General features: G+C 48.0%; 4 protein-coding genes across 4 annotated transcripts; 3 read left to right on the top strand and 1 right to left on the bottom strand.

Annotated features, from left to right (window-relative positions):
* Nucleotides 1-1111: 1111 nt before the first annotated feature.
* On the top strand, nucleotides 1112-1432 carry ATNIH1004_007808 (uncharacterized protein; the record flags this gene model as incomplete). Its single annotated transcript, XM_033572424.1, has 1 exon — nucleotides 1112-1432. One exon carries the CDS (start codon nucleotides 1112-1114, stop codon nucleotides 1430-1432), a length of 321 nt encoding a protein of 106 aa, XP_033425739.1.
* Nucleotides 1433-2446: 1014 nt separating this feature from the next.
* Nucleotides 2447-3595, top strand: DAL2 (allantoicase; the record flags this gene model as incomplete). Its single annotated transcript, XM_033572423.1, has 1 exon — nucleotides 2447-3595. One exon carries the CDS (start codon nucleotides 2447-2449, stop codon nucleotides 3593-3595), a length of 1149 nt encoding a protein of 382 aa, XP_033425738.1.
* Nucleotides 3596-4591: 996 nt separating this feature from the next.
* ATNIH1004_007806 (putative sensor histidine kinase/response regulator) lies at nucleotides 4592-11885 on the bottom strand (the record flags this gene model as incomplete). The annotated part of the gene is made up of 6 exons (XM_033572422.1): nucleotides 4592-6597; nucleotides 6652-6978; nucleotides 7041-7086; nucleotides 7162-7639; nucleotides 7726-8913; nucleotides 8974-11885. 6 exons carry the CDS (start codon nucleotides 11883-11885, stop codon nucleotides 4592-4594), a joined length of 6957 nt encoding a protein of 2318 aa, XP_033425737.1.
* Nucleotides 11886-15462: 3577 nt separating this feature from the next.
* pkhB (putative sensor histidine kinase/response regulator) lies at nucleotides 15463-21398 on the top strand (the record flags this gene model as incomplete). Its single annotated transcript, XM_033572421.1, has 3 exons — nucleotides 15463-20856; nucleotides 20928-21041; nucleotides 21108-21398. 3 exons carry the CDS (start codon nucleotides 15463-15465, stop codon nucleotides 21396-21398), a joined length of 5799 nt encoding a protein of 1932 aa, XP_033425736.1.
* Between the last annotated feature and the right edge of the window lie 3570 nt (nucleotides 21399-24968).

Below are 24968 nucleotides of genomic sequence, written 5' to 3'. Positions count from 1 at the left end.
TCGTACATGTCGTCGGAAAACAACCACGAATAGGCGATTATAAGGAGAGATTGGTAGAGAAGGGCATAGGTAGAGAGAGCCAATTGAATGACGTCTGTAGCGGAGAATGTTCTAGCATTTCCCAAGAATACTACTTTATCATGAGATGCAGGAAGACACTATGGCCAGAGTACTGGAGAAAGCGACGACTCCTCAATGGAACTGAACGGATAGGTGGACCAACAACGTCGCTGAGATATTTTTGTCCGGCCGGTGATCCTCCGTCCTCTCGGCTCCCTTCGTTCGTGTGTAACGGACGAATCGCATGGCCTTGGCCATGTTTGTGCCCTCGGGTCGTCAAGCGCTGGTATAACCCATGTGTGTTTGTAGCCTCCTCGCATACCTACATGCGAGGAACATCGCCGTAATGGAGTCCGAACGAGATCGTGGGCCACTCCGGAGTATCTGGTTCCAGTGTTTTTGTTATTCAATCCACACCGACTTGAATCCTTCCTTCCAGTTCCCATATCGATGCTGGTTGCGTCGGTGGTTTCCAATCGGTGTCACAATCGCCCCATTGGGGGGCAAATGATCCTTCCTTCATCAGGGGATTGGTCTGTGGCGAGAATCACAAGACAATGGCACAAACGGACCGGACACAGACGGCCAAACCAGCTCATACGGTGAAGAAAGATGCCATCCGTCGACCACCTTTCTTGGCTCTATTTTTGTCCCGCTTATTGATATAAGATGTGTCCGGCACTATCCTCTCAGAGCCACTGCGAAGACTGTCAAGCATCTTTTTTATTATTATTATTTAAGCGGTCGGTTCCCTTCAGGCCTAATTCAATCGGCCAGCCAGTTTATCCCAATCTTAGATCGACCTTCACTCTTTCATACTCACGGCCTTCTCTGCCTTTCTGTTTTTCGCTTCCATCTTGGTTTCGGGCCCGGTGACCAACACAAAGTATATTGAAACCTCTGGCCCCAAAGAATAAGAAATTACATTTCCGTTGTCTGTGGCTGTTGAACCTCCAAGAGAAGAAGAAACTGGCGGCAAGGAAACCTTCTTAGCATTTATTGTTATAGTATTCTTTTATTTTCTTCAACCAACCAAGTCAAGCCCTTCACAATGGCGTCGAAAACAGCTTCCCAGATCTCTTTGCCAGAAGCCCGCGGCCTCAAGTACGATGAATCCGACATGGCACTCTTCCATGCCAAGCTTTCCTATCGTTCCACCATTGAAAAGCGAATGACCTCGAAGGACTCCAATCTTGTCTCGATAGCGGACCATCAAGGAAAGCTTCTCAAGCGCTGGGAAATGTTAAAGCAGGTGGAGAAGGAGATGGCGGAAAAGGGGAAGAGTCTGTCCCCGGCAGAGAAGAAACAGTTGGCGCAATACGAATGGCGGTATAAGCAACTAGAGGAAGTTGCAACTGACAAGAGTGGGTAATTGACAGGGGATGATGATGATAATGCGCGGACAAGGCGGAAGGAACGAAAAGCATCCTGAGTGATCGCATCACTGGCGTTAGTTTAGATCTAGGCGGAATGCACAGTTGTCCTCAGAATCATAAAAGTTCAGTTACCCAGCAGGACGGCCACCGGAGCCCAGAGCATCTACCATAACGCCATTGTTACCAAATGACCAGGTGTATAGGCACCAGAGGCCAGGACCGATGCACCCATCAACTGATGTTGCCTCCACCCAAATTCCAGTGGAGATGTCAGGTCTGTCACACGTCCATCTGGGAGGCACTGTAACAGTAGTAATGGGTACACAGTATCGCTACACGCAGACATACGGGTCCGCATTCAACCCTGAGGCCTACTGTCTCATCTCAGTGTCCTACTCTGAACACGCGACACGCTTTTGTGGACTCGTCAACCACGGAAGGTATCACCAGGTGATGTTATCATCAGGTCAATAAAAAAAAAAGAGGCCTTTAAAAGGAGAGACAGAGGGAAGGGATAGGGAGGCACTATGTGAGTCATTGCGTCTCAATCCTTTTCAATGTCCTTCTTTTTGTCTCATCCTCTCTGTTTCTAACTCTTTGAACCAAAGTTGAGTTTCCCTCGGAAGAGTGCGACTATCGGAGACCTCCGAACCAAAACTAACTACTCCGTAGGCCAGTGGGGCGCGAACCACGAAAGAAAATAGTCATTGGAGGGGAGCACGGGGAAGTATAGGTGTATAGGTGTACAATGGATTGTGATTTGGTAATGAAAAATAACAACAGGCGGAGATGAAAAGAGAGAGCGACAGAAAGAAAAAGAGAGAGAGAAAGAAAAGGATGAAGCGAAGGCATTGAGTAATTGGATCACGGGAAGGAGGGGCTTATCGCAGGCAAAGACGAACGACGACTACTATTTAAAGCGTCGACTTTCCAACGAGATTTGTCTGAATACAATCAGTCCTTCATCTCTTGCCTTTAAAACTACGCAGAGCATCCACATCCACATTACCATGAGTACTACCAACAGCACTGACAACGGTCAGCTCGCATACATCCCCGCTGCGGAGATCGACCAGGTCTTCGCCCACACCACCAATTTGGCCTCATCTGGACTGAACAGTAAAGTCCTGGCCTGTTCCAATGATTTCTTCGCCGAGGCATCCAACCTCCTGACTCCCACTCCGCCCATCAACCGTCCTGGCGTATTCGTCCACACGGGAGCCTGGTACGATGGGTGGGAGACCCGTCGCCACAACCCCGAGCCGTATGACTGGGTTGTGATCAAGCTGGGCGCTGCCAGTGCCACCATCCAGGGCGTCGAGGTGGACACGGGCTTCTTCGTCGGCAATTACGGCGAGAAGGCCGAGCTGCAGGGAACCTATGCGCCGGCGGACAGTGGCGTCACCGATGACGACATCGCCAATCCGGCCTACAGCGGCTGGACGACCATTCTTCCCCCCCAGCCCTGTGGTCCGTCGCAGCGACGCGCGTGGAAACTCAACGACTACGACCCGGCCCATCCCAAACCCTACACTCATGTGCGACTGTTGATGTATCCCGACGGCGGTTTCGGCAGACTCCGACTGTATGGCCATGCCATTCCCCCGACACTTTCCTCGGCTGTCGCCAGCGCTGACCCGTCGCAGCTCCCCACCGAGGAGCTGTCGTCCGCTCTGCTGGGTGGTCTGGCTCTAAGTGCCTCCAACCAGCATTTCACCCCTTGCTCTAACTTGTTGCTTCCCGGTCGCGGAAAGGACATGGGTGATGGCTGGGAAACTGCGCGATCTCGCACCCCCGGCCATGTGGACTGGGCTATTGTGAAGCTGGGATTGACCGGCTCGGTTAGCAAGGTGGTGGTGGATACGAAGGATTTCCGAGGCAATTACCCTCGCGCAGTGAGAGTCCATGGCTTGGTGGCAGGGAGTACCGCAGCTGGGGAGGTGCCTGCCTACGATCACCCCAGTTGGGTCGAATTAGTCCAGGGCGATAGGCCCTGCCAGGCGGATACGGAGCATGTCTTTGAAGGGGCTGACCTGGCCACTGGCGACAATGACGCCCGGACGTTCACGCATGTTAAGCTGACCATGGTGCCCGACGGTGGCGTGAAGCGTTTCCGTATTATTGGGAAGAGAGACCCGACTGCTGACACGCGGCGATAGGTCGACAGCCATGACCCATGAATGACACGCCAGGATGGAGATTGAAAAGGAATGTGTACCACTAACTGATACTTTTTATACCGTGTATAGCCTTTTCTTCTACATTCTACATATCCCTTATGACGGTATTCGACAAGGCAGCTAGAATGGAATAGAATGGAATGGAATCAACATTGATAACAGAGCCTTGCAGATGAATGTACTTCCGCGTTAGCTTTTGTATGTCCCCAACAAGCGCTGTCTATTCTATTACAACCGGGAGATGTACAGTTTAAAGAATAATCAAATGATCCACATACACCACCATCACATCGTGCTAGTAGCTGTAAACTTGACACCTTCACCGCGGGGTAGCTGACTAGCGTCCTAGTCTCTTTTAATAATGAAAAAGAGCGCCTTGAAAATTCTGAAGAGAATACACAGGCTGACTAACTTGGGATCAAATGACGAATATAGAACAGTCAAAGAGTACTGAAAGCGGGGGGAAAGAAAAGAAAAGAAAAGAAAGAGGCAAGGGAAAGAAGACCAAAAGGTAGCTATAGCCAATGTCCTCGAGCCACTGAGTCGAATAAAGCAGAACTGAAACAATCCATGGTGGATATCGACCGTGATTTTGGTTTGTTTTTGCCATTTTGGGCCTTTCATTTGAAAATACCATGATCAACTGCAGAGGTCGTCAATCATATCCTTCGTCATCGTCAAGTGAAAATATGCAACACGTCCCCAGAAAATCAGAAGGGGACCGACGGTATTATTCAAACTGCCTAGTTAGTTCCTCTCATTTTTCACTATCAATGAGATATGCGCTTCCAAGTAAAGGCCACCCAAGATATACCAGGATGTGGTCCCACAAGGACTGCATCACCAGCATGGCCCCATGGTGAGAAATACTGTAGACATAAGACCGTGCTCATACACCGCTTGGCAGGTAGGCATGCTATGGACTGGTCCACTTGGAATCCGTCTTTCTTTCGGATCAAAGATCGGGAAGCAATCTTAATTCGTCTCTGATGAATCCTGAGGTGGTTTCTTCTGCTCGTTTGGTGTTAACTTGATGGCCTTTTCAGAGCCAGAAGATGCAGAGCTATTGGGCGTGCCACTTTCATTGCTGACGCTTCCTCTAAATGCAAGCCGCGTCCGTGTATAAGTGGGTACTGGTGCTAGATATTGGTCTAACATCTCGCTCAGGACAGTGGACCGAACCGGCTTTGGGAGGTAGTTGTTCATTCCAGCGCTTAGGCACTTCTCGCGGTCCCCTTCAATGGCGCTGGCAGTCATGGCTATAACTAGGGCCTTGTTGACATTGGGATCTGGGTCTCGGCGAAGTTCGCGGGTTGCGTTGTAGCCATCAAGTGTGGGCATTTGCACATCCATCAGAACTACGTGGAACGGATTCCCCTCACGTGAACGAGTACGCAGAGCGTCCACTGCCTGTCGCCCGTCACTGTACGCTTCGCACTGCAAATTGAGACCGGTCACGAACTTGACGGCAATTTTCTGGTTAATCGGATTATCCTCGGCGATACAGACCCGAATCTGGTCACGAGGAACCATTGTTAGATCACGAACTGTGATCGTGGAGGGGTCTGTTTCTCCTTGTTTCATACTCTTTGACCAAGGCGTCTTCGAAAAGGCGTCCTTGGCCTTGTTGAACGATAAGTGGAAAGTCACATTGGTGCCAACACCCGGGGTCGAGTCGAGCCAGATAGCACCCCCTAGGACGTCCTCTATAATCGCCTTGCAAATACTTAGGCCGAGTCCACTGCCACCGTATGATCTTGCTGTGGAACTGTCGGCCTGTGAGAACGGTCTGAAAAGTCGAGATTTTTGCTCTTCGGGAATCCCAATTCCCGTGTCAGACACTGTGCATTCAAGGCGCACACGACCTTTGCCTTCTCGATTCACTAGTGCCTTGACAGTCACGGATCCTTTTGGTGTGAACTTGTAGCTATTGCTGAGGAGATTCATGAAGATCTGATGCAAACGAACAGGGTCACCAAGTACCACAAGATCCGGTGGAACTTGTTCCAAGTCCTCAATTGTTTCTAGCCCACGGTCCCGATGCGTGTAACGAAGTGCCCGTACAACCTCTGATATGGTTTCTTTGATATTGAGGGGAACAGTAGAGATCTTCATTTTCCCTGCTTCTAGCTTGGAGAAGTCTAGGATGTCATTGATAAGCGTGAGCAATGTATCAGCGCAGACACGGATGGACTCCACGTATTCATCCTGCTCCTTGTCCATTTTAGTGCCCTTGAGAAGCTCAGACAAGCCAATAACACCATTCATTGGTGTGCGTAGGTCATGAGAAATATTAGCCAAGAAGATGGATTTCGCTTTTGCCGCATCTTCTTTCAATTTGACGTTGTGCTTTGCCTCCGCTTCAGCCACCTTCGCTTTTTGTTCTGCCTCGCGAGCCTGTGCAAGAGCACGTTTTTGCGCTTCAACCATGGATGCATTGGTAGCACTGACTTTGCGAACCTCCCGGAAGAGCAATGCATTGGACAGTGATATACCGATTTGATTGCAGAGTAGGTGAAGAACTACAAGATTCCGCTGCGTGAATGAGTTGGGCTTGCCCTCTATATGAATAACACCCAGAAGATGTTCTGCCTGCATTATAGGCAACGCGATCACAGACCTTCCAAGTGGGTATCGGGTCTGGTACGACTCGCTGACGTTAGAAAACCGCTCATCCTCAAGGACATTATGAACGAGGACTTCTTCTCTAGTCCGCATGACGTAGTGAGAGATATGTTGTGCCATTTTATCCTCGATCTCTGAGAAAGGAAGGCCATCAAGGAACGCCTTTTGTCCCTTTTCAAGATCTCCAGCGGCAGTAACAGTGAAGCTGCCATCAAAATTCGTGGCGATGACTGCAAAGTCTGACCCGTTACAAGATTCCAGCACCATTTCGATCATCTTCGTCAGGAGTTTGTCTATCTGGAGTTCAGAGGACATCACTTGACTGGATTCAAGAATGCTAGACAGATCAATAATATCTGCTAATACGTTAATGAAAAGACTATGTTACTTCTTTCGTAGAGTGGACTTACCGAGTCCAACGCTGGAAATGTCAAGCGAACGATCACCTGTAGTGACCCCATACTGCTCTATCCAACGTTTTCGATCATCCTCCTCCACATTTCGAGGGACGTCGATATGCTCCGGACCAGTGCTACGATTAATTCCAAGAAGTGAGTCAACAGTTTGACATCCGACGTCTGCAGTCCTCGAAGAAGTGGCAGTTTTCAAGAGCCATTCATGTTTCTCGGTCAACTGGGCAACTTTGCCAATAGCACTTATAGAGGCCCAGGCAGCAATGGCATCTTGCATGATAGAGCGCGCAGCTCTTTTAGCACCACGCCTAATCAAGAATTCACCTAGATTTCCTATTAGTGACGGGTGGGAAGAAAGAAGAAGAAAGGCACAATAGCCCTCATACCATGCAATTCTAGAGCAAGAGCTTCCTCTAATGGCCACCCATGTATCTGGCAGTGATCAATAGCGGCCTTGTGCAATTAGCCTCTTAAACTCATTGGACATGTATCATCGCTACATCTTACCTCAAATGCCTGAACGGCCGAAGTGTGGTCACTTCGTACTTCAGACACAAGTGCTTCTAGTATCAATGACCACATTCCATAATTTGCGTCGCAAGCAGACCGTGCAAGGTCAACCTCGGCTTTGTACTTTAGAACTTGTTGCAGGTTCTCACCAAGGTATCCACGGTCAGGATAATCATTATGCAATGTGAGAAGGGAGAGCGATAGATAGAAATAGACAATATATGCAACACGGGCAGACCACAGCCTCGGCATGGTATCCATCATCTGGACCCCTAATTCTACGGCTTTTGTGTGATGCCCGTAGATAAACAGGGGCATCATGGCCAGGCCCCAATAGATATCACGAGGCCGATCTGCATTACTAGAGCTGTTGCCCAAGAAAGTGATGTACTCGCTGGTGTAATGTTGCTCATCCGACATGATAGTTGCGGGATCTCGATAGGAAGTCTTTCCTTGTAAAGCGCGTGCAACTTGTCTATAAATATAATATCAGTCCATGACACAATGCTTTTGTATTCCAAACTTTGAATTTTTGTGTATCAAGTACGAGGGAGAACTGACCGTACTGCTACTAGACTAGCACCTCCGCGGGTATCGTGAGACCACTCCGGAATATCCTCTGGGTTCTCAGTGCAAAAGCTCTCCAACTGAGCCATGTCATGGCCTAGGAAAAGTCGAGTCATTGCCATAGATGAAAGGCTGATCAGCGTTACGTAAGGATCCCCCATGGATAATGAAACTTCCACAGAAGATTCAAGGGCTGGAAGGGTTGATGACAACGGAACTCGTAGGTGGCTAACATAGAGATTGTGGACAATTGAGCCCCGGCTTTGCGTCCACGGCTCAGGACAGCGTTCAAGAAGATTCAATGAATGGTCACTAAGTTTTACGGCGAGCTCGAGGTCTCGGAAACGGCTGAACGAAATCATGGCAAGGTGGGAGCAGCCTATTGAGATCTGAACAAAACCGCCCTTGAAAAGGTGAAGATTCATCATCTCGATAGCCATCCTATAAAAAGTCAATGCATCATCCCAGTAGGTGACGGCCATCGCCTCAGCCATCACCGTACCGATGGTGATCATGTTGATATCCTTGCTGATGGGTTTGCGGACAATGGCATCCAAGCCAGCCTCTTCAAGGTATGCTTTAAGGTGATTGTATGCAGCATCACATTCCTCGTAAGTCGTGAACTCTCGAAGATGTACCCCAAGTTCGTCCAGGCATGTGAGCAGGGCATCCATCGACCGGAGATGCCTGCCCATCTGAGCGTATATTTTAGCCTTCACAATCCAAGCCCTTGATTTACAAACAGCACTTTTTCCATGGTTCAAAACCTGGTCGAGTAAATCAAGTGACTCGGTGTTGTGACCTTGAGACCATGACATTTCAGCGGTTGCAATGTGCAAGCGCAGTGTCTCGTCGTAATACACATCGGCGTTATTATCATCCCAAGGATTTTCTTGGAGAAGGGCAATACAATGGCGGAAATACCACAACGCAGTTGGCCGCGCACCGGATTGAGCAGCCGTCTGCGCTGCATCCCATAGTATTTTCCGGTAGTCAAGCCGCTGCACGACACGAGACTTTATGATCCGGGAGGCGAGGCCAACGTGACGGGCCATAGAGTAACGGCTGCGACCATCATGGTAATACTTCATCAGAGCTTGGGATATTATAAAATGCATCTTCTCCACATTACGTCCCTCGGTCAACGACGCAGCAGCTTGCGCGATTCTATCATTGGCAAACCTGAATAAGACAGTCAGCAAAGAGCTAGCATTATTAGGATCATTGAAATGCAAGACACACCTAAATTCATCATCAGTCTTTCCCGGGCTGACAAGGTTCGCTTGGACGAGATACTGTAGCCCAACGACTATATCGGCTTCCGTCTGTCTGATGAGATTTGCATTCTGAGGGCAGGTGAGATCCACAGCCTCGTCATCGTCGCTGGAATACAGAAACTCGCTAGTAAGAAGCTTCTGTACTAAAGAGAACGCAAAAGGACTTCCCAATAGCGCGCCCCAGACGAGTATAGATCGGGCCGCTGCTGGAATTTCCTGGAGGCGCCGTGCAATGAATCCAAGTCCAAGGCCCTCGCCATACCTGGGAGCCACGAATTCTGTGAAAATCCTATCCAGGTCAAACTCCCACCTCGAGTCCTTCCACGAGTACCAGATGCAATTCTTGCTATAACAGGTCTCCAGCATCATCCGTACATAGAAAGGATTTCCTACACTTTTCTCCAGGATGACAGCTGACAGAGGTGTTAGCATGGCGTTAGGCTCTTGATGCATTGTAGCCGCTACTATCTGTATGATTTCTTCTTCTCCAAGCGGCTTCAGCACAATCCTAGTCACGCTATTGTCTGTCTCAAAAAGAGACTTGACAGTATCAGACTCTAAATCAGCTTTGCGGCTTGAGAGTATAAGCACACAGGGTATATTTGCTTTAATGATGTTCATAACCAGTTCGAGGGTCTCCTCGTCTGCATAGTGTAGATCATCCACACATACGCATATCAACCGATATTGGGACAAAATTTTAAGGATTTCGAGGAATGTTTCCATGAGTCGCATATTCTTCAATGCTGCGTTGGACAAGAAAAAGTCCACAGAGTTGGGTCCACCGTCAAGTACTGGAAGCACAACACGCTTCGACGGCTCCCCTTTAGTAGAAAATTCTTTGAAAATATGCCGGGCAGCCGAGAGCTTATGTGATACTTCCTTGTCACTTCCTCCCGACGACATCAGTTGCTCGGGCAGGTCTAGGACTCGATGCAGGGTAGGCCACATTGGCTGCAATGCCGTGCGAACGTTATTGTGATAGTCAGTCGTGACATCGCGCTCAGAAAATATCTGGCGGAGGAGACCTGCAAGAATCTTTGCAAAAGGTTCAAAGGGGACCCTCCTCGCACGGTCCAGACGGGCAATCGCAATATAGCCGAGCTTTCGGATCGCTGGCTGGACACGATTCAAAAGATCCGTTTTCCCTATTCCGGCAACGCCATTAATAGTGATTACCTCGCACCTCCCTGCGCGACGAAGCTTCTGTGCAGTTTTATGCCTGTTGCCTGGCGCAAAAGAGTCCGCATGGTTTTGTGAATTCACGCTCGTCGAGGGGTGACTATCGCGATCTGCATTTTCCCAAGATGCCCGCGAATCCACTGGGCTTTTTGCTTTGCTTGAAGGGATACCTGGCCTTGGTGTTGAAAGCGATGATTCAGTGCTATGAATAGACTCATGGGTAGAGACACGCCCGAGATTGTAAACGCCACCATTGGAAGTGTTGGTTTTTAAATTGAATGAGCCAGAATCGCTCGAGCCGGATGCAACTTCAAAGCTATCAACGCGACCATCAGAAATTGAGGAACTGGAGCCGACCCCGCTGGAAATTTGGGCAGTGGCCTTTGCATACGCAGACTGTTGGCGCCGGTGAACCCTTTCAACCACACTTATAATTTTGTTGTACTCTTCTCGTCGCCCAAACATGCCAGTCGGAAGTGTAAAGAAAGATGATACATCACGTTGAGCAATTTGGAAATCTTTCAAGGCTTCACTATCACCATCACCAAGTAACTGAGAAATCTGCGTCAGATCTCTCTTGACCGAGGAAATAGTATGGTAGCGCTCATTGACAGCCTTCTGGGTCATTTTCTGAATAACAGCTGAGACTGCGTCCGGAATGTCCATTCTCTTCGCTGAAACAGGTGGTAGCTTCTTTCCCAGAACATTCTGCACAACTTCAACAGGGTCGCTGCCAGTAAAAGCCGGCTTACCGACCAGCATCGTCCAGAATAGCACACCTAAAGCATAGATATCTGTACGGCTATCTGGTTCAGTCGGCATTCTCCCAGTCTGTTCTGGTGCAATGAACTGCAGTTTGTTCTTGACACCGAGCTCTCGCGAGAGACTAGACCAGCCCTCGCTGAGAACGTTGTCAAAAGACTTGGCCCCATTCCCCGTATTTGTAAGTCTAACAGAACCTTCTTCGCGGTTGAAGTGAAATGCATCGCCACGGATTTCGCCATGCACAGTTTTGAGTCCATAGTGTAAAATTTCCAGACAGTCGCAAGTGCCAATTGCAAAATCAATAAATACTGGAAGGGAAACTTGCTCCCCAGGGGTCGAATCGTTGCTGTCATTCTTACTACCGACTGCAAACCATGCAGGCCCAAAGGTGACCAGCTCTTGTAGCATGTTTAGGCCCGGCGACTCGAAGATGGCCACCAAAAGAGGACCCGCATCACCAGGATCTCTCGGCAATCGTATAAGATCAATCGGTCGAATTGTATGGTTGCAGTCGGGATCGGATGTCTGGACAATAGAACGTATCATATGAAACTCGCGCTCAAGTCTGACAACGTGAGAAGAAACGCGAGCTATCACGGGAACCCATATCGTCTCGTGATCCACCCGGGACAGCGATATCTCGCTACTAGATTCACTCAGGCTACTCCTCCAGTGATGACGGAAAGGTGGGCGAGATTCGGTCCGCGGGGAGTTGCGTGCCAAGCTCGATGGTCCCGACGAAGTTGCAGCGGGGGTAGAAACATCGGATTCTACCGAGTGCCGAAGACCGTAAACATGCCAGTGATTGTATGTTGAGTGAAATGGTTCGATTGACGGATCCCAGGTATATCCAGGCAAATGCGCTAGCCTTTCGAACAGTCGTGCTGGCGGGAACGGCAGGTCCTCACCAAGAATATTGCTATCCTCCATTTCACCGATATCAATATATCCCAGATATTTCACCTCTCCTTTCAATTCACAGCCATAGGTAAATAGACCCAAAATATATCCACAAGCGTGTCAGTTTCGAGATCGAGCAAAAGAGAGCATAAGGACGAAAACGGCAGTCGCAGAGGACGGAGGAAGGATGGGGTAAGGTGCCTCTTGACGATCGAGCGAAAGTGGTCGGTGCGGAAGAGAACGTGGAGGTCGCCCACAATGTGTCGTGACACTGGTGTAGGCGTGCAGTAAGAGGCCGGGCTTGTCACGCAGCCGCTGTCATTTCCTTCGATCAACCTGAGGTCGCAAGCGGAGACACCTGATCGTCTGGGCCAACAAGGCTTGGGGCTGGGCCTTGCCTGAGGTGTGTCATGGTCTTAGTCATCAAATGCTTGGTCACGTGCTCTAAGGGTAGTTATAGCAGCTGTTATTCATGAGTTCATCTCTTAAAGACTGATGGCTCTATTATTTGTTGGACCACCCATCAGTATAGAATGGGAATACTAGAAATGCATGTCAATAAAATAAGGACCTAGGCTCGTACTAAGTATTTATGGTAACTCTAAGAGCAAATAATGCCTCATTTACGTAGTCCTCAGTGCAGTTTAAAATTAGTTAGTAGTACTTTGTTTCAGTTAGTCAGATACCATACAGATCAAGAGTGATCTTTCAAATATATTAATACTTATTTGTGGAAGTACATCTTTCAGATACTAATCACCGATATGTCATCTACTATCTATATGATCTTCGTCCATTCCATACGGAGTACAGAGGAAAGGAATTTGTTGATGGAGTCGCTGTCATATGCGAAACCAACATCCATTGGATACAAATTACGTAGCACGAAATATTTTTAGACAAGAGTGGAAACCCTAGCAAATCCGTATGTATGCAATGACAATTTCTAGTTATTTATTATAATTAAAGGAGTTACTTTACAAAAAGGCATGTTGGTAGGGAGCGGCTCCTGGAGAAAGAGCATTCCTATTATGTTTCGCCAACGAATAGTGGCGGAATATTAATAAGTAGAGGCTCTTAGATCCAAAGGTTGACATCACAGAATTAGAGAGATAGACAATTACTATAAATGTGCAAATGTTGTCAAGGGTTGAACCCAATGTATTGCTCAGACATGGCCTTCGCTCCTATATAGGGCGCTAGATACGACTGATCTATCGATCGACCTTATATATGGTCAAGTAGTTTTATCTCTACTAGCTCAGAGACAACCAAACCATCACAACTGTATATTCCTTATTCTGTTTGTTCTTCCTCCAAAATTCATCCTTGAGCAAGAGAAGTTCCAAAGGGGAGAGCAGAAATGTAGTCATGGTGTTCAATAGCTTGAATATTCTGGGGTAAGGTCGAGTATTTAAGTGCGGTCATAATGTGTTGACTGTTGAGAAGGGAAATTAACAGGTTGGTGGACCTCCGGAGCCACCTCAGAGCTACTCTCAATACAGGTTCGGTTATGATATATTATACATACTCTGTAGGCAGGAGAAGTGTGGTAGATGACGAGGCGGCGCCTTAGGTATACTAATTTACTAGTTCTTTGTGTATATAGACTTTAAGCCCAACCCGTGAAACTTCTAATAGTTTGCCTCCGCCACATCTCTAACAGCAATAACGGCCTTGGATTGGCAACTATCTACTCCGTACCTTTAAATAGTTAGTAGCGCACATAATATACCTATATACCTGGTTTGGGACTAACCTAGGTATTTTCCTTGTTATAGTTAAGGTGTGCTGATACTGGAATAAAATCTAAAGTTGTAATATTGTTTTAACTGGACGAAATATATTTCCGATTTCTGGTACTGATCCCGAGTCTCTGGAATCGACGCCACATAAATATATCATGGCACTTTGATGCTGTCTAAATCAACAGAAGCATTTCACATCACCTTCTCTTGTTTCAAGGGCCCATTGCCTGAATATATTTCAGGAGAATGAGACACAATATATGCTGATTATATTGATTAATACTTAGTAGTAGAATCTCCAGTGTGCTCCCCCTACATCCCATGTGCTATTGCGAAATGCCGATTCCATTAATATAAAGTTCTTCCCCTGGCCAGGTGTACTGCTCTATAGTCTTAGCATTATATTCGGGGTACAAACGTGATATGATGGCACTACATAAAAAAAAAAGGCGAGGAGGGGGTTGGTTGGAGGCTGGGAAACACTCCACGTTTCCTTTCAAGAGGATAAAGTTTAATTACAATACTGTATACGGAGTAAGGTAGACAGGAGCCATGACGTAGTAGCTGGGCATCTCAAGAGATGGGAGAGAGAAAGAGGAATACTCGGATTTTATTTGCATTCTAGTAATAGACCTCTCTGTCTAAAATTATAATTATTAGTATTGCCTGTTGCAAGGTATAGAATATGCAATAAACAGGAAAGTAATCGAGTGACTGATTCCCAGAGTTGTGTGGTGGATAGAACTCGGGTGACATGAAATCATGTGTTGGATCTGCTGCTTCCATCGAATTTCCAGCGCTTCCTTGCCCCATAACTACTAATTATTCACTCGCCCATCCTCCCTCCATCCATCCCATAATAGCGGACTATTCTACTTCCCTTCCGACCTCTTCAATTTTGCTCATCCTTTCCCTCTCAGCTTCCTCGCGAACACACTCTTGATTTTGCCTGGATTTATTGGTAGTATTGTATGGTCTGTCGTTCCCATTTTATTATCTCTCTTTGTCCTTGCTTTCCCTAGGCAACCGCTGCTTCTTCCCTGTTTCACCTCGTCTCCTCTAAAACTTAAGGGCCAGTCAGGGAGAGATACCTATTCCAATAACCGCGGTGTTGCCCGACCCCAGGGCTTACTTACATCTACGTCATAGGTTTGACTTCCCCCCGGAGACGGACCAATTCCACAGCCCTTTGGCACAAACCGTCGATCTGCTGGGTCAACAGAAACTGCTCCAGTGTTTCTTCGTCTTTCTAGGAAAGGTCAGATCAAATCGAACCTTCGTTCCCTTCTTCACCTCAATTCCTCACCACCACGATACACCGCTTTAGTTACCCTTCCTTGCAAATCCGTTTTTTTTTTTTAACACTTTTCCTCTCTCCCCTCTGTATTCACCGGAGTTATTCCCGCCCCTTGTTCATTGAGTTTTTGATTTTAATTTTTTTCTTCCTCTCTCACTCTCTCTCATTTTTTTTTTTTTTTTTTTAAAAAAAAAGCAATCTCCATTGACTTGCAATTTGGTGCCCTCAGAGTGCAGGAGGGTGTACATTTGAAAATAGTTTTTTTTTTTTTTTTTTTTTTAACATCAACTTTTGTCTTTTCTTTTTCCCCCCTTCTACCAGTACCCATCAGGACTGGCCCCCTTTCCCTGCCTATTCCAAATCCTTCTTTGTTGTCCTTTTTGAACGCTCTCCTTCGTGCCTTTTGGACCTTTCCTCGGCTTCGTCTTGGGGCTGGCCGATACCTTACCAGCCATCCGATCACAGGCCGTTTTGTCCGAGAGATGTGTGCTTCATTTGGCTTCTGTGGAGTTGCATTCGCACAGGAGAATTGAATTTTGACCGGCGGTGGAGGAAGTGCAGCATGGGGGAAGTTCACAGCCTGAAGACACCTCCGCTTCCATCGCCGGCCGAGGCCCCTTCGCCTGTCGCCACACCTCCTTCTCACTCTCACCATGACTCCCCCCAATCAGCCTCCGGTTCCGCTCCTAATGAACATGATGGATACCCCGTGGATGAAAACACGACCTTTGAGGATAATATATGGAAAGCTAACTCTTGCGATTCTCCTATTTTGCATGAACAGGCTCTGAACCCCTGCCACATACCGTCGTCGCCTGCCAAACAGTGTACAGATTGGGGGAAAGGGTGTCAAGAGGACCAGAGACGGAGTTTACAGACCCTTAAAGAGCTACGGAGGCAGATGGAGGAGTTGCTTGTGTATCAACAAATGCATAAATCCCAGAGTCAGAACACAGTTACTCGAGAACCTCCCTCTTCACAAACCAATCCTGTGTCCCCGAGCCCTCACGAGTCGTCGCGAAAGAGACGCATCTCAAATGTATCATTCCCGGAAGTTGCACCGTCATCGACTGGAGTATTGCCTTCTACTTCGCATCCCGACTCGGCTGGCTCTATCGGCACTCTCAAAGCTGCAGATTCGCCAACTGCGAATCTCCCTGGGAAAACTCCATCGTACCCGTTTCCCACCATGCAACCCCAGTCAACTACGAAGCCAGTGCAAGAATCCGCATTTGGCCACAGCCCCTTCAAGCTGACATTACCCACGGAGAAGCTAAAGATCAATATGGCGTCCACGCAAGGTATAGGGGAAGAGCAGTCCGCCTCGATCAAAACCCCAACATCACATAGCTTTTTCATCCCGCCACAGCACAAGCCTGTGGCCGAAGACCCGACTTACCCCACACCTAACTTGTATGATCTTACCTTGCGACTCAATTCCGATCCTGGGTTAGATGCATGGTGGGCCAATGTCATTGACATTCTGAAAACGCATTATGGGGCAGAAAGAGCGTCACTCGCTATTCCTGGAGATGCGACAGATCTCGAGAATGTCCCGTGGGGCCAGAAGGCGGTGTTTGATGGCAATCTCAGGACTCAGTCCGGCAATGATCGAGCGTTGAGTTGTGAGACTAACAATAAAAGTATCAACACTCCCAAGGATGGTGTTGGTGCGAACGAGAAGGAAGGAATGACCACAGGTGCAAATGGATCAGAGGTTCCGACACGACCCCCGTTGCTATCACGACATTCATTTGCAGGCTTTGGTAAGGAGAGGCAACACGCTCCCTGGAACGATTCGCACACGTCTCATAGTCAAAGCACGAAAACCGAGCAAAAACGCGCCCAGATCTCCAATCAAAGCCCTGATGAAAGAATATCAACTGGACAGGAGGGGCGCACCTCTTCCTTTCCTCGACCTCTTGATTCTTCAAATATGCTTCAACACAATCACAGCCAAGCTATCTTTCCTACACCAAGGCCATTGGAAGTCGAGGCGGATCCGCTTATCAAGAGGACGGGTGTCGTGAAGTTATTCGGACGTACAGGGCCCGTTGTTTTGACTAGGGAATATTCTCAAAGTTCGCTAGGAGCGCCCCCGCAGTCTCAAGGCCAGAAAGTTCAAACTCCAGAAGACATTGTTCAGGTCACTCCGACTGAACCTACACATATCACTCAACGAGCGCACACTACCCGTACCAGGTCTGTTTCTAACCCCTCGGGGTCTGGTCCCCAGGCAACAATGCCTTCATTGATGGAGTTATACGATGAATACGAACAAGTGCCTCCTTCTCCCTGGTCCCAGTCTCCTGCCCCGTCCCCGGCGCCTCGTGCCCATGCGGACCAGAACCCCTTTTTCATTAGTCATGCTGTTGACGAGGGGGCGTTTGCAAAACACCCACCTCCTCATGATTACTCAAACACGCAACCGTTAGAGGCTATTGGAGTCGACTTGGCAAAGTCTGTGGTCCATATCCCTCTCCTGCATGCTGGGCGTTCTAAGCAGACTTCCCCATCTACTTTGCGATTCCCGGTTGCAGTGATCTCAATATTATCGCCCATAATACCGTATCCTGCAAACCTGAGGCAATCACTGACATACCTAATACCTCACTTGACGACTTCTTTTTGCTTGGCCCAACATTATAGTCAGCTCGAACGGCAATTCGCCTCCCGTCTTGAGCTCCCACGCTACGGCCACCTTCTCGGTCTTGGCGGCACGTTCTCTGACGAGAGCAGTGAGCTAGAATTGGTTGCTGGCCTCAGTGGCCATGTGAATTATACGATTGCAGATGATGGGACTTTGTCAGCGCATCCCAGCCTTTCCAGCCCCGATGACAAATCAAATTCAAACAAGCTTAGCCCTCCCATATCTGGGTTCGGAACACCTGGCTTTGACATGAACAGCATTGGAGGCGGGATGAATAATATACCTTGTGAATCGCCTGGTGTAGCTGCCAAAGTTAACAGTGGCTCAGTGGATAGTTACTTTAATGTCAAGCGGTCCAAGGACTTCCGCGAGGCCATCACTCAGCAGCGTAGCCAACTGTTGAAAGCCAAACAGAGCGCCGCATCGACTCCTACATCACTAGGGCGGCTGTGGGGGAGAGCTCCGGCTGATGAACATGCAGCTTCTCAAGAACCGGGCATAGTTTTCGCATCCCCTCAGGAGGTCAAAGCTCCTTCAATAATCTCCCCAACACAAACATCTACCCGCCACCCTTCGACCAATTCCTTCTATTCCCAGCTGCCGCGCGAGCTGCCACGTCCATTCACCGATACTGTAGCGCAGCTTATGCTTAACTCAGTTCCCCTACATCTTTTTCTTGCCAAACCTCAGAGCGGAGAAGTCATTTGGACCAATTCCAAGTTTGATGCTTACAGGAGAATCCAGCCGCAGGAGCAGAAGTTAAGGGACCCGTGGCAAAACATACACGGTAGTGAACGCGAACACGTTTCCCAGGAATGGGGAAATGCATTACGAACCGGCTCACAATTTACTGAACGTGTGCGCGTCAGGCGTTTCAATGACGAATCAGCATATCGTTGGTTTATTTTCCGAGCAAATCCCTTACTCTCCTCCACGGGAGAAGTCTTATATTGGATAGGCTCTTTCCTTGACATCCATGAGCAACATATTGCCGAGTTGAAGGCCACGCAGGAGCGGGAAAAATTCGCTACTGACGCCAAATACCGAGCATTTTCCAACTCGATCCCCCAGGTAGTGTTTGAGGCAACAGAATACCGGGGCCTTATATTTGTGAATGAACAATGGCATCTTTACACGGGCCAGAAGCTTGAGGAAGCACTTAACTTTGGTTTTGCGAAACATGTTCATCCCGATGATTTGGACAAATGTGGCTTGCTTTCATCTTACGTCGCTGAGTCTGTAGGTGGAGCTGTATACAGTGAAATGTCCGATGCAGAGAAGGCAGCCGCCCAGGAAAGATTCCTTGCGCGTGGAGTCACACCTGCGTTGGATGACCTTGTACGGCGTGGTGTCGCCTCTTTGCAGAAGGACGAGAACGGTCGTGTCTTCTACTCAACCGAAATTCGCCTTCGCTCGAAGGGAGGCGACTTTAGATGGCACCTCGTTCGATTGATTCGCGTTGAAACCAGCAGCTTTGGTAGTGGCGAGGCGTCCTGGTACGGCACATGTACCGACATTAACGACCGGAAGAACCTTGAACGGGAACTCAACAAGGCAATGCAGCAACTGAATAACCAGATGGAATCAAAGACGAAGTTTTTCAGCAATATGTCCCATGAGATTCGGACGCCACTGAATGGCATCCTTGGCACCATCCCTTTCATCCTCGATACCCAGCTGGATACTGATCAGAGACGGATGCTTGACACAATTCAGAATAGCTCGACTAACCTCCGTGAACTTGTGGACAACATTCTCGATGTCTCCAGAGTTGAGGCTGGAAAGATGTCCTTAGTCAACTCTTGGTTCCACGTTCGATCGGTAATTGAAGATGTAATCGATACTATATCTTCTCGGGCCATCGACAAGGGTCTTGAGATTAATTATCTGATGGACGTGGACGTTCCGCCAATGGTGATTGGGGACAGATTCCGAGTTCGCCAAGTTCTCATAAATCTTGTCGGGAACGCAGTGAAGTTTACAGGACAAGGGGAGATTCATATTCGCTGTTCAATTTACCATGGTGCCCACGCTTTGTCCAAGAAGACGGAGTTACTATTGAACTTTGATGTCGTGGATACGGGTAAAGGCTTCAGTGACAGAGACGCCGAACGTTTGATGCAGCGGTTTAGCCAGTTAGGACAAAATGGTTCCCAGCAGCATGCTGGAAGCGGACTTGGGTTGTTTTTGTCTAAGCAACTGGTTGAGATGCATGGAGGTAAATTAACTCCCACCAGTAAAGAGGGTCAAGGAGCAAAGTTCTCGTTCCACATCAAAGTAGATGCTCCTCCGCCGCCAACGCCTGACGAATCCTACGCCGCTCGACAATCATCCAGGTCCCTTGGAGCGCAGCAGGAGCCGAATCCCTTTTTGAAGACAGCCCTTGCGCCAAAGGACTCTGTCGACTGGCAGGGACCAGACACTTCGAGCTTTACTTCTGCACTCGAATCACTCCGTTCTCAACCATCGAGCGACTCTGATCCTTCGACCTACCTTGCGTCAAACACCTCCGAACTTCCATCTATATCTTTGGCTCTTCCAAGCCCGGCATTTCATGCTATCGACCCGTCAACCGAGGTCGATACCACAAAGCATGACGCTGACCAAGTCAATGCCTCAGCGCAGAGTCGATTGGATCTGGTAACTTTCGCAAGTGGTGATGCTGCACGTTCTATGGATCGACCATCATCACCGCTTCAAGAGTCCCTGGTTCCAAATGCACCAGCACCTGTGCAAGCTAGGTCTAAGGCTGCGGGCCCGCCTACTTCGTATTCGGTATTCATTCTTTGTCCCTTGGACAACACGCGCAAGGCTATCAAACAGCATATTGAGCAGGTTGTGCCCCATGGGGTCCAGTACTCGATAATGTCGACTCCCGACGTCGAAGACTGGAGGGACTCCGTCAGTGACGAGTCTGGTTCTAAGATTACCCACTTGGTCCTTAACCTTCCCAGTGTTGATGACGTCCTGGATGTGATAAATTATGTTTCAGAGTGCGATCCCGCTTCTGCTCCAGCTCTTGTTATCATCTCGGACTTGTACCAAAAACGACAGATCAGCTCAAGGATTAAAGAACTAGGTTCTAGCGGGAAGTGTGTCTATACCGTGCCGAAACCAGTCAAGCCGTCGGCTTTTTCGGCTATTTTCGATCCGAACAACCAACGCGATCTCAGCAAAGACAGGAATCAGGATATGGCGAGGGAGATCAACAATAACTTCAAGACCATGTCCAAGATGGTGAAGGAAGTTATTGGAAATAAAGGCTATCGGGTTCTACTGGTTGAAGATGATGAGACTAACCGGATGGTACATTTCCCCTCCGACCTTGCTCCGTGCTCAGGCAAACCACATGATTCCTTTCTAACATCGGTCACTAGGTTATGCTAAAGTATCTCGATAAGATCAAAGTTATGGCTGAGACTGCCTCCAATGGCCAGGAATGCACAGAGATGGTTTTTTCCAAGGAGCCGGGATATTACTCCCTCATCATAGTATGTGTTTTCTTACCTGGCCCCGACGTATAATAAGTAATTTATGACTCACATTTTCCCGATCAGTGCGATATCCAAATGCCTGTCAAGAACGGGTATGAAACTTGTCGCGACATTCGTCACTGGGAACTGAAGAACCATTACCCTCAAATACCAATCATGGCGTTGTCGGCGAATGCAATGACCGATCAGATTGAAGATGCAGCTCGCGCTGGTTTCAACGACTACGTTACAAAACCCATCAAGCATAACGAATTGGGTAAAATGATGATGGGGCTCCTCGACCCCAGCCGGCCCTTATTTCTGCTTAGAGACCGCGTCAGGGCGGATCATGAGAACAGGCATCGCGGAGAATAAAATGGAACGTCGATACGCGCGGAACGCTCTTTTTTCCTGGAGTTTCACTTCACTGATCTTCTAGTCGTACACCTTGCTTCTTCGACAATGATGTTATTATGAACCTGGTACTGATTGGCTTTGATTTGGTTGACTATTTTCTTTTCCACTTTTGGGCAGGGATTATTTATGGCTACTACGAGCCAGCAGACGGAAAGGCGCCTTCGGACGGATTTGGTTTTGGCTTTATTTCTTTTCTCTTTCCTTTCTCATTTTCCACTTCCACCACTTATCTGCATTCGGCATTCAGTTTGGATTGATACCTTTCTGCATTACGGAGCCGGAATTTTAGGCTGGTTATTCTTTGGACTATCGACCTTGTGCGTGGCGTCAGTTCTCGGATTTTTGAGCAATTTCGCATCGTTTTTGCAAGGCCTTTTTCTTTTCCTTTTTTCTTTACTACACTATGCGGCTCTCCCGATACCAGCTTACGAGCACGACATTTAACTTCTGGAATTGTATTTTCAAAGTGTTTTCTTCAGTAGCTGATCGATATACCGATATCGGTTTATGCATTTTACAGGACTGTTAGGCTATGGGGGCAGACTACAGGCTGAAATCGGATTATTATTAATATTTTTTTTTTTTTTGCTAAGCCATGACGATATGATGATACGCATGTATTTCATTATCAAGGGAGGATGTGTGAATTGGGTGGCCAAAACTTGTATACATACTTATTCCTTATATCTGCGAATGAGGCTCGATAGAAAGTTCATATTTGTCTTTCGTCTTCCAGTAATAGACTCTTTTCATCAAGTTAGCTAGTTGATATTCTTGCAATCGGATCATCACCTCAGGTATTTCCTTCTGATCATGATCATCAAGTCACTGCCTAGGTTAAGGAAAATAAAAGTCCAGATAATTAAAGATAAATAAATACCCTATCCCCCAAATGGAAAAAAGCAAATAAATAAATGACACCTATAGCGTACGGAGCCAACAATGCTCACTTCTGTGTAACTCCGTAACTTGTGTGCGGTGTCCAGATGACAATCCAATTGTTCGAAGCAGAGTGAGTTTTCATGGGACGGTGCGACGTATGTCGATCTATTATGTCCATATATCCTCCAGTATGTATGTACATGTACTGTACCTACTTCGTACAAGTATGTTCTATTGGTATGTGGTTGTCTGTCTGTATAGGTTGGTTAATTTATCTTGTCATCGTTTCTTTTTTATTTTTTGTGGTAAGCTCCCTATATTTCTGGTGTTGGTTGTAGTATCTAGTATTTGATTTGCTTTCATGACATAGATTACTAAGATGAGTTGAAGCAGCCGGAGTAGTATGCATATCATTACTGCATGGAATTTGGATGACATGCAGCTGTTGAATAGAAAACTGTATATAAAATCCAATATTAGTCGAGAGAGAGAGAAAGAGGTCAGCTCGATTCCAAAATAAGAATATCAAACCGGGACTGTTGAAACCCAAAAAATACCTGATGGCTCGAGAGGAGAGGTTCTAATTGCTGGAATCCTTTCCTTTCCATCAGACTCCGCATCCTTTGTCCTGAAGGTAGAGGCGCTGATGATGATGATGCTATCATATTCACCGGAGGTAATGAAACACGTCAGACAGGAAGAGCATGGGTGCTAGCAGCCGTTTCAGCCCACTCAATGCCACCGGTAGTATCAACTCACTATGTTCTAGAAAAGCCAAAGAGGAGAAAGGAGCAGAACCCGGGCCGTCAGACGCCCAATGGGTTGCAAAGCCTCAAGCATGGACGTAGCGTATCGGCTCCTTCTTAATGGCGGTGAGGAAAAGAGCGAGTGAGCACAAACGCAACGCAAAGACCGATAGGCGAATTCCACCCAACCCCACATTGGCTGCATCCACTCTGCATTCGTGGACTTTGGGGGGTGGCTGTGAGTGATCATTGGAAAGCAAAGGGGAGAGAGGATTCCCCCTCCAAAAAAAAAAAAAAAAAAAAAAAAAATAAATAAAAAAGAGGGAAAGGAAGACGCTAGAGTTTGCAGAAAAGAAGGGTCAAGGAAGGTGACGACACATGGGTTGATTTCTTCCTTTTTGGGGGAAGCTTCAGATTCTGTCTCGTCCCCTCCTTTACACCTCATCCCCCGATGACAACAAACCCTAAACACGGACCCCGTGTTGGGTGCAGTCGTCGATGGTTGCGGAGAAACCGCTCTTGGGGTTGACAGCGCTAGAGACCCCGTGGGCCAGGCTGTACCAGATAGTTAGGCCAACATATCAGAATAACTCGGAACTGCATGGATAAATGTCAAGCAACAATTCTGCATAAGCCTATCAGATGTGCCAACGCCAAAAAGTAAACCGATTCTGAGCATGCCACCCGCAGGATCTCATATTCATGGCCGGGTGAGCCAAGGAGATACTCAGGTCGACCGATATGGCAAAGGGAGAGAAAACACGCCAAACGGGGAAACAGGATGGATCTTCGTAGAGAGCTGTGAGACGAGCCACGAAGATCCGGAGCTGCTCCTCCAATGCTTTCCTGGACGGAATTTCTATTCGTCAGGGTTGGGCTGCTGTGTTACCCAGGTATCCGGTCGGGTAAGGTGAAAAGTAAAGGAAGGCTCATAGTAATCATTTGTGTATCTTCTGCGTTCTGGTGGTTATCAAGCAGATTCCATTCCGCGACCGAATTGTAAGGCTATGATGGGATGGCGTGAGGTAGCAAAGGTGTCGAAGAATGACGAGACCCGCATTAGGGGCATTGGGAGCACGATGCCAGTGGATGTTCTGGTCGCTAGTTGTGAATAGGCCAATGGATCTGAGTGGTGATTTTTTGTCCCCAGCCGGCGGCCCAATTTGGGAAGACAGGCAGTAAAGGTAAAGCACGTCAGCGTAGGGCTTTTTCGAACGTGGCCTTTTTTTTTTTTTTTTTCTTAATTCCCTCGCTCTCTTTCTTTCAGTCTGGTCTAGTTTGGGTTTCGAGTTCAAGGCGGGCATTCTCCACGAGCAGACTGGATCTCTCTCTGCAGGGACTCCAGCCATTTGCATGCCTGTGATGGACGATCTGTCTACTCGTCTCTCCTTGTTAGCTGCAAGTAACTGAATTGCCTTGGTCAAGGCCCACTCTTGCCCATCTTTCTTTGAACTTCGCAGGCCGGCAGCGTTTAAAGCGCTTGTCATTGCTTTTGGACTCGCATGGCTCCCTGTTTGCTCTAAGGCTATCGGCCCGTAAAATGGACTGGGGGCCCAGCGCCCCGGACATTCCTCCGCAACGGAAGGTAAATGTTCAGTGGCTACACAGCTCGATTTTTTTTTTTCAGGGGCCACCGATATCCTGTCGTGCCACTTCGGCCATCTGAGATAGGCATCTGCAACTGAGACGGAACGAGGCGACCTGCATTGGAAGTTGGGAGCCATCCTCAATTGTCTCTTGCATTGCACATCTTTAGTTTTCGGGTTTTCAGCCCATGCAGTGGTGTCCAACGCCGCTAACCTTAGATCCCTGTGGCCGTTTTTCATCTGGCTGATCCTGCGGCCTTGTCAGTCTTTTCCTTCAGTATTTTTTATCCCCCGTCAATTTGAGTTAAGTGAGG

This window comes from Aspergillus tanneri (genome assembly GCF_003426965.1).
Source record: "Aspergillus tanneri strain NIH1004 chromosome Unknown AapTan_7_pilon_pilon_pilon, whole genome shotgun sequence".
Taxonomy (NCBI): Eukaryota; Fungi; Ascomycota; class Eurotiomycetes; order Eurotiales; family Aspergillaceae; genus Aspergillus; species Aspergillus tanneri.
Note: the sequence above shows the minus strand (reverse complement) of the source record. Positions and strands in the feature narration are given on the sequence as shown.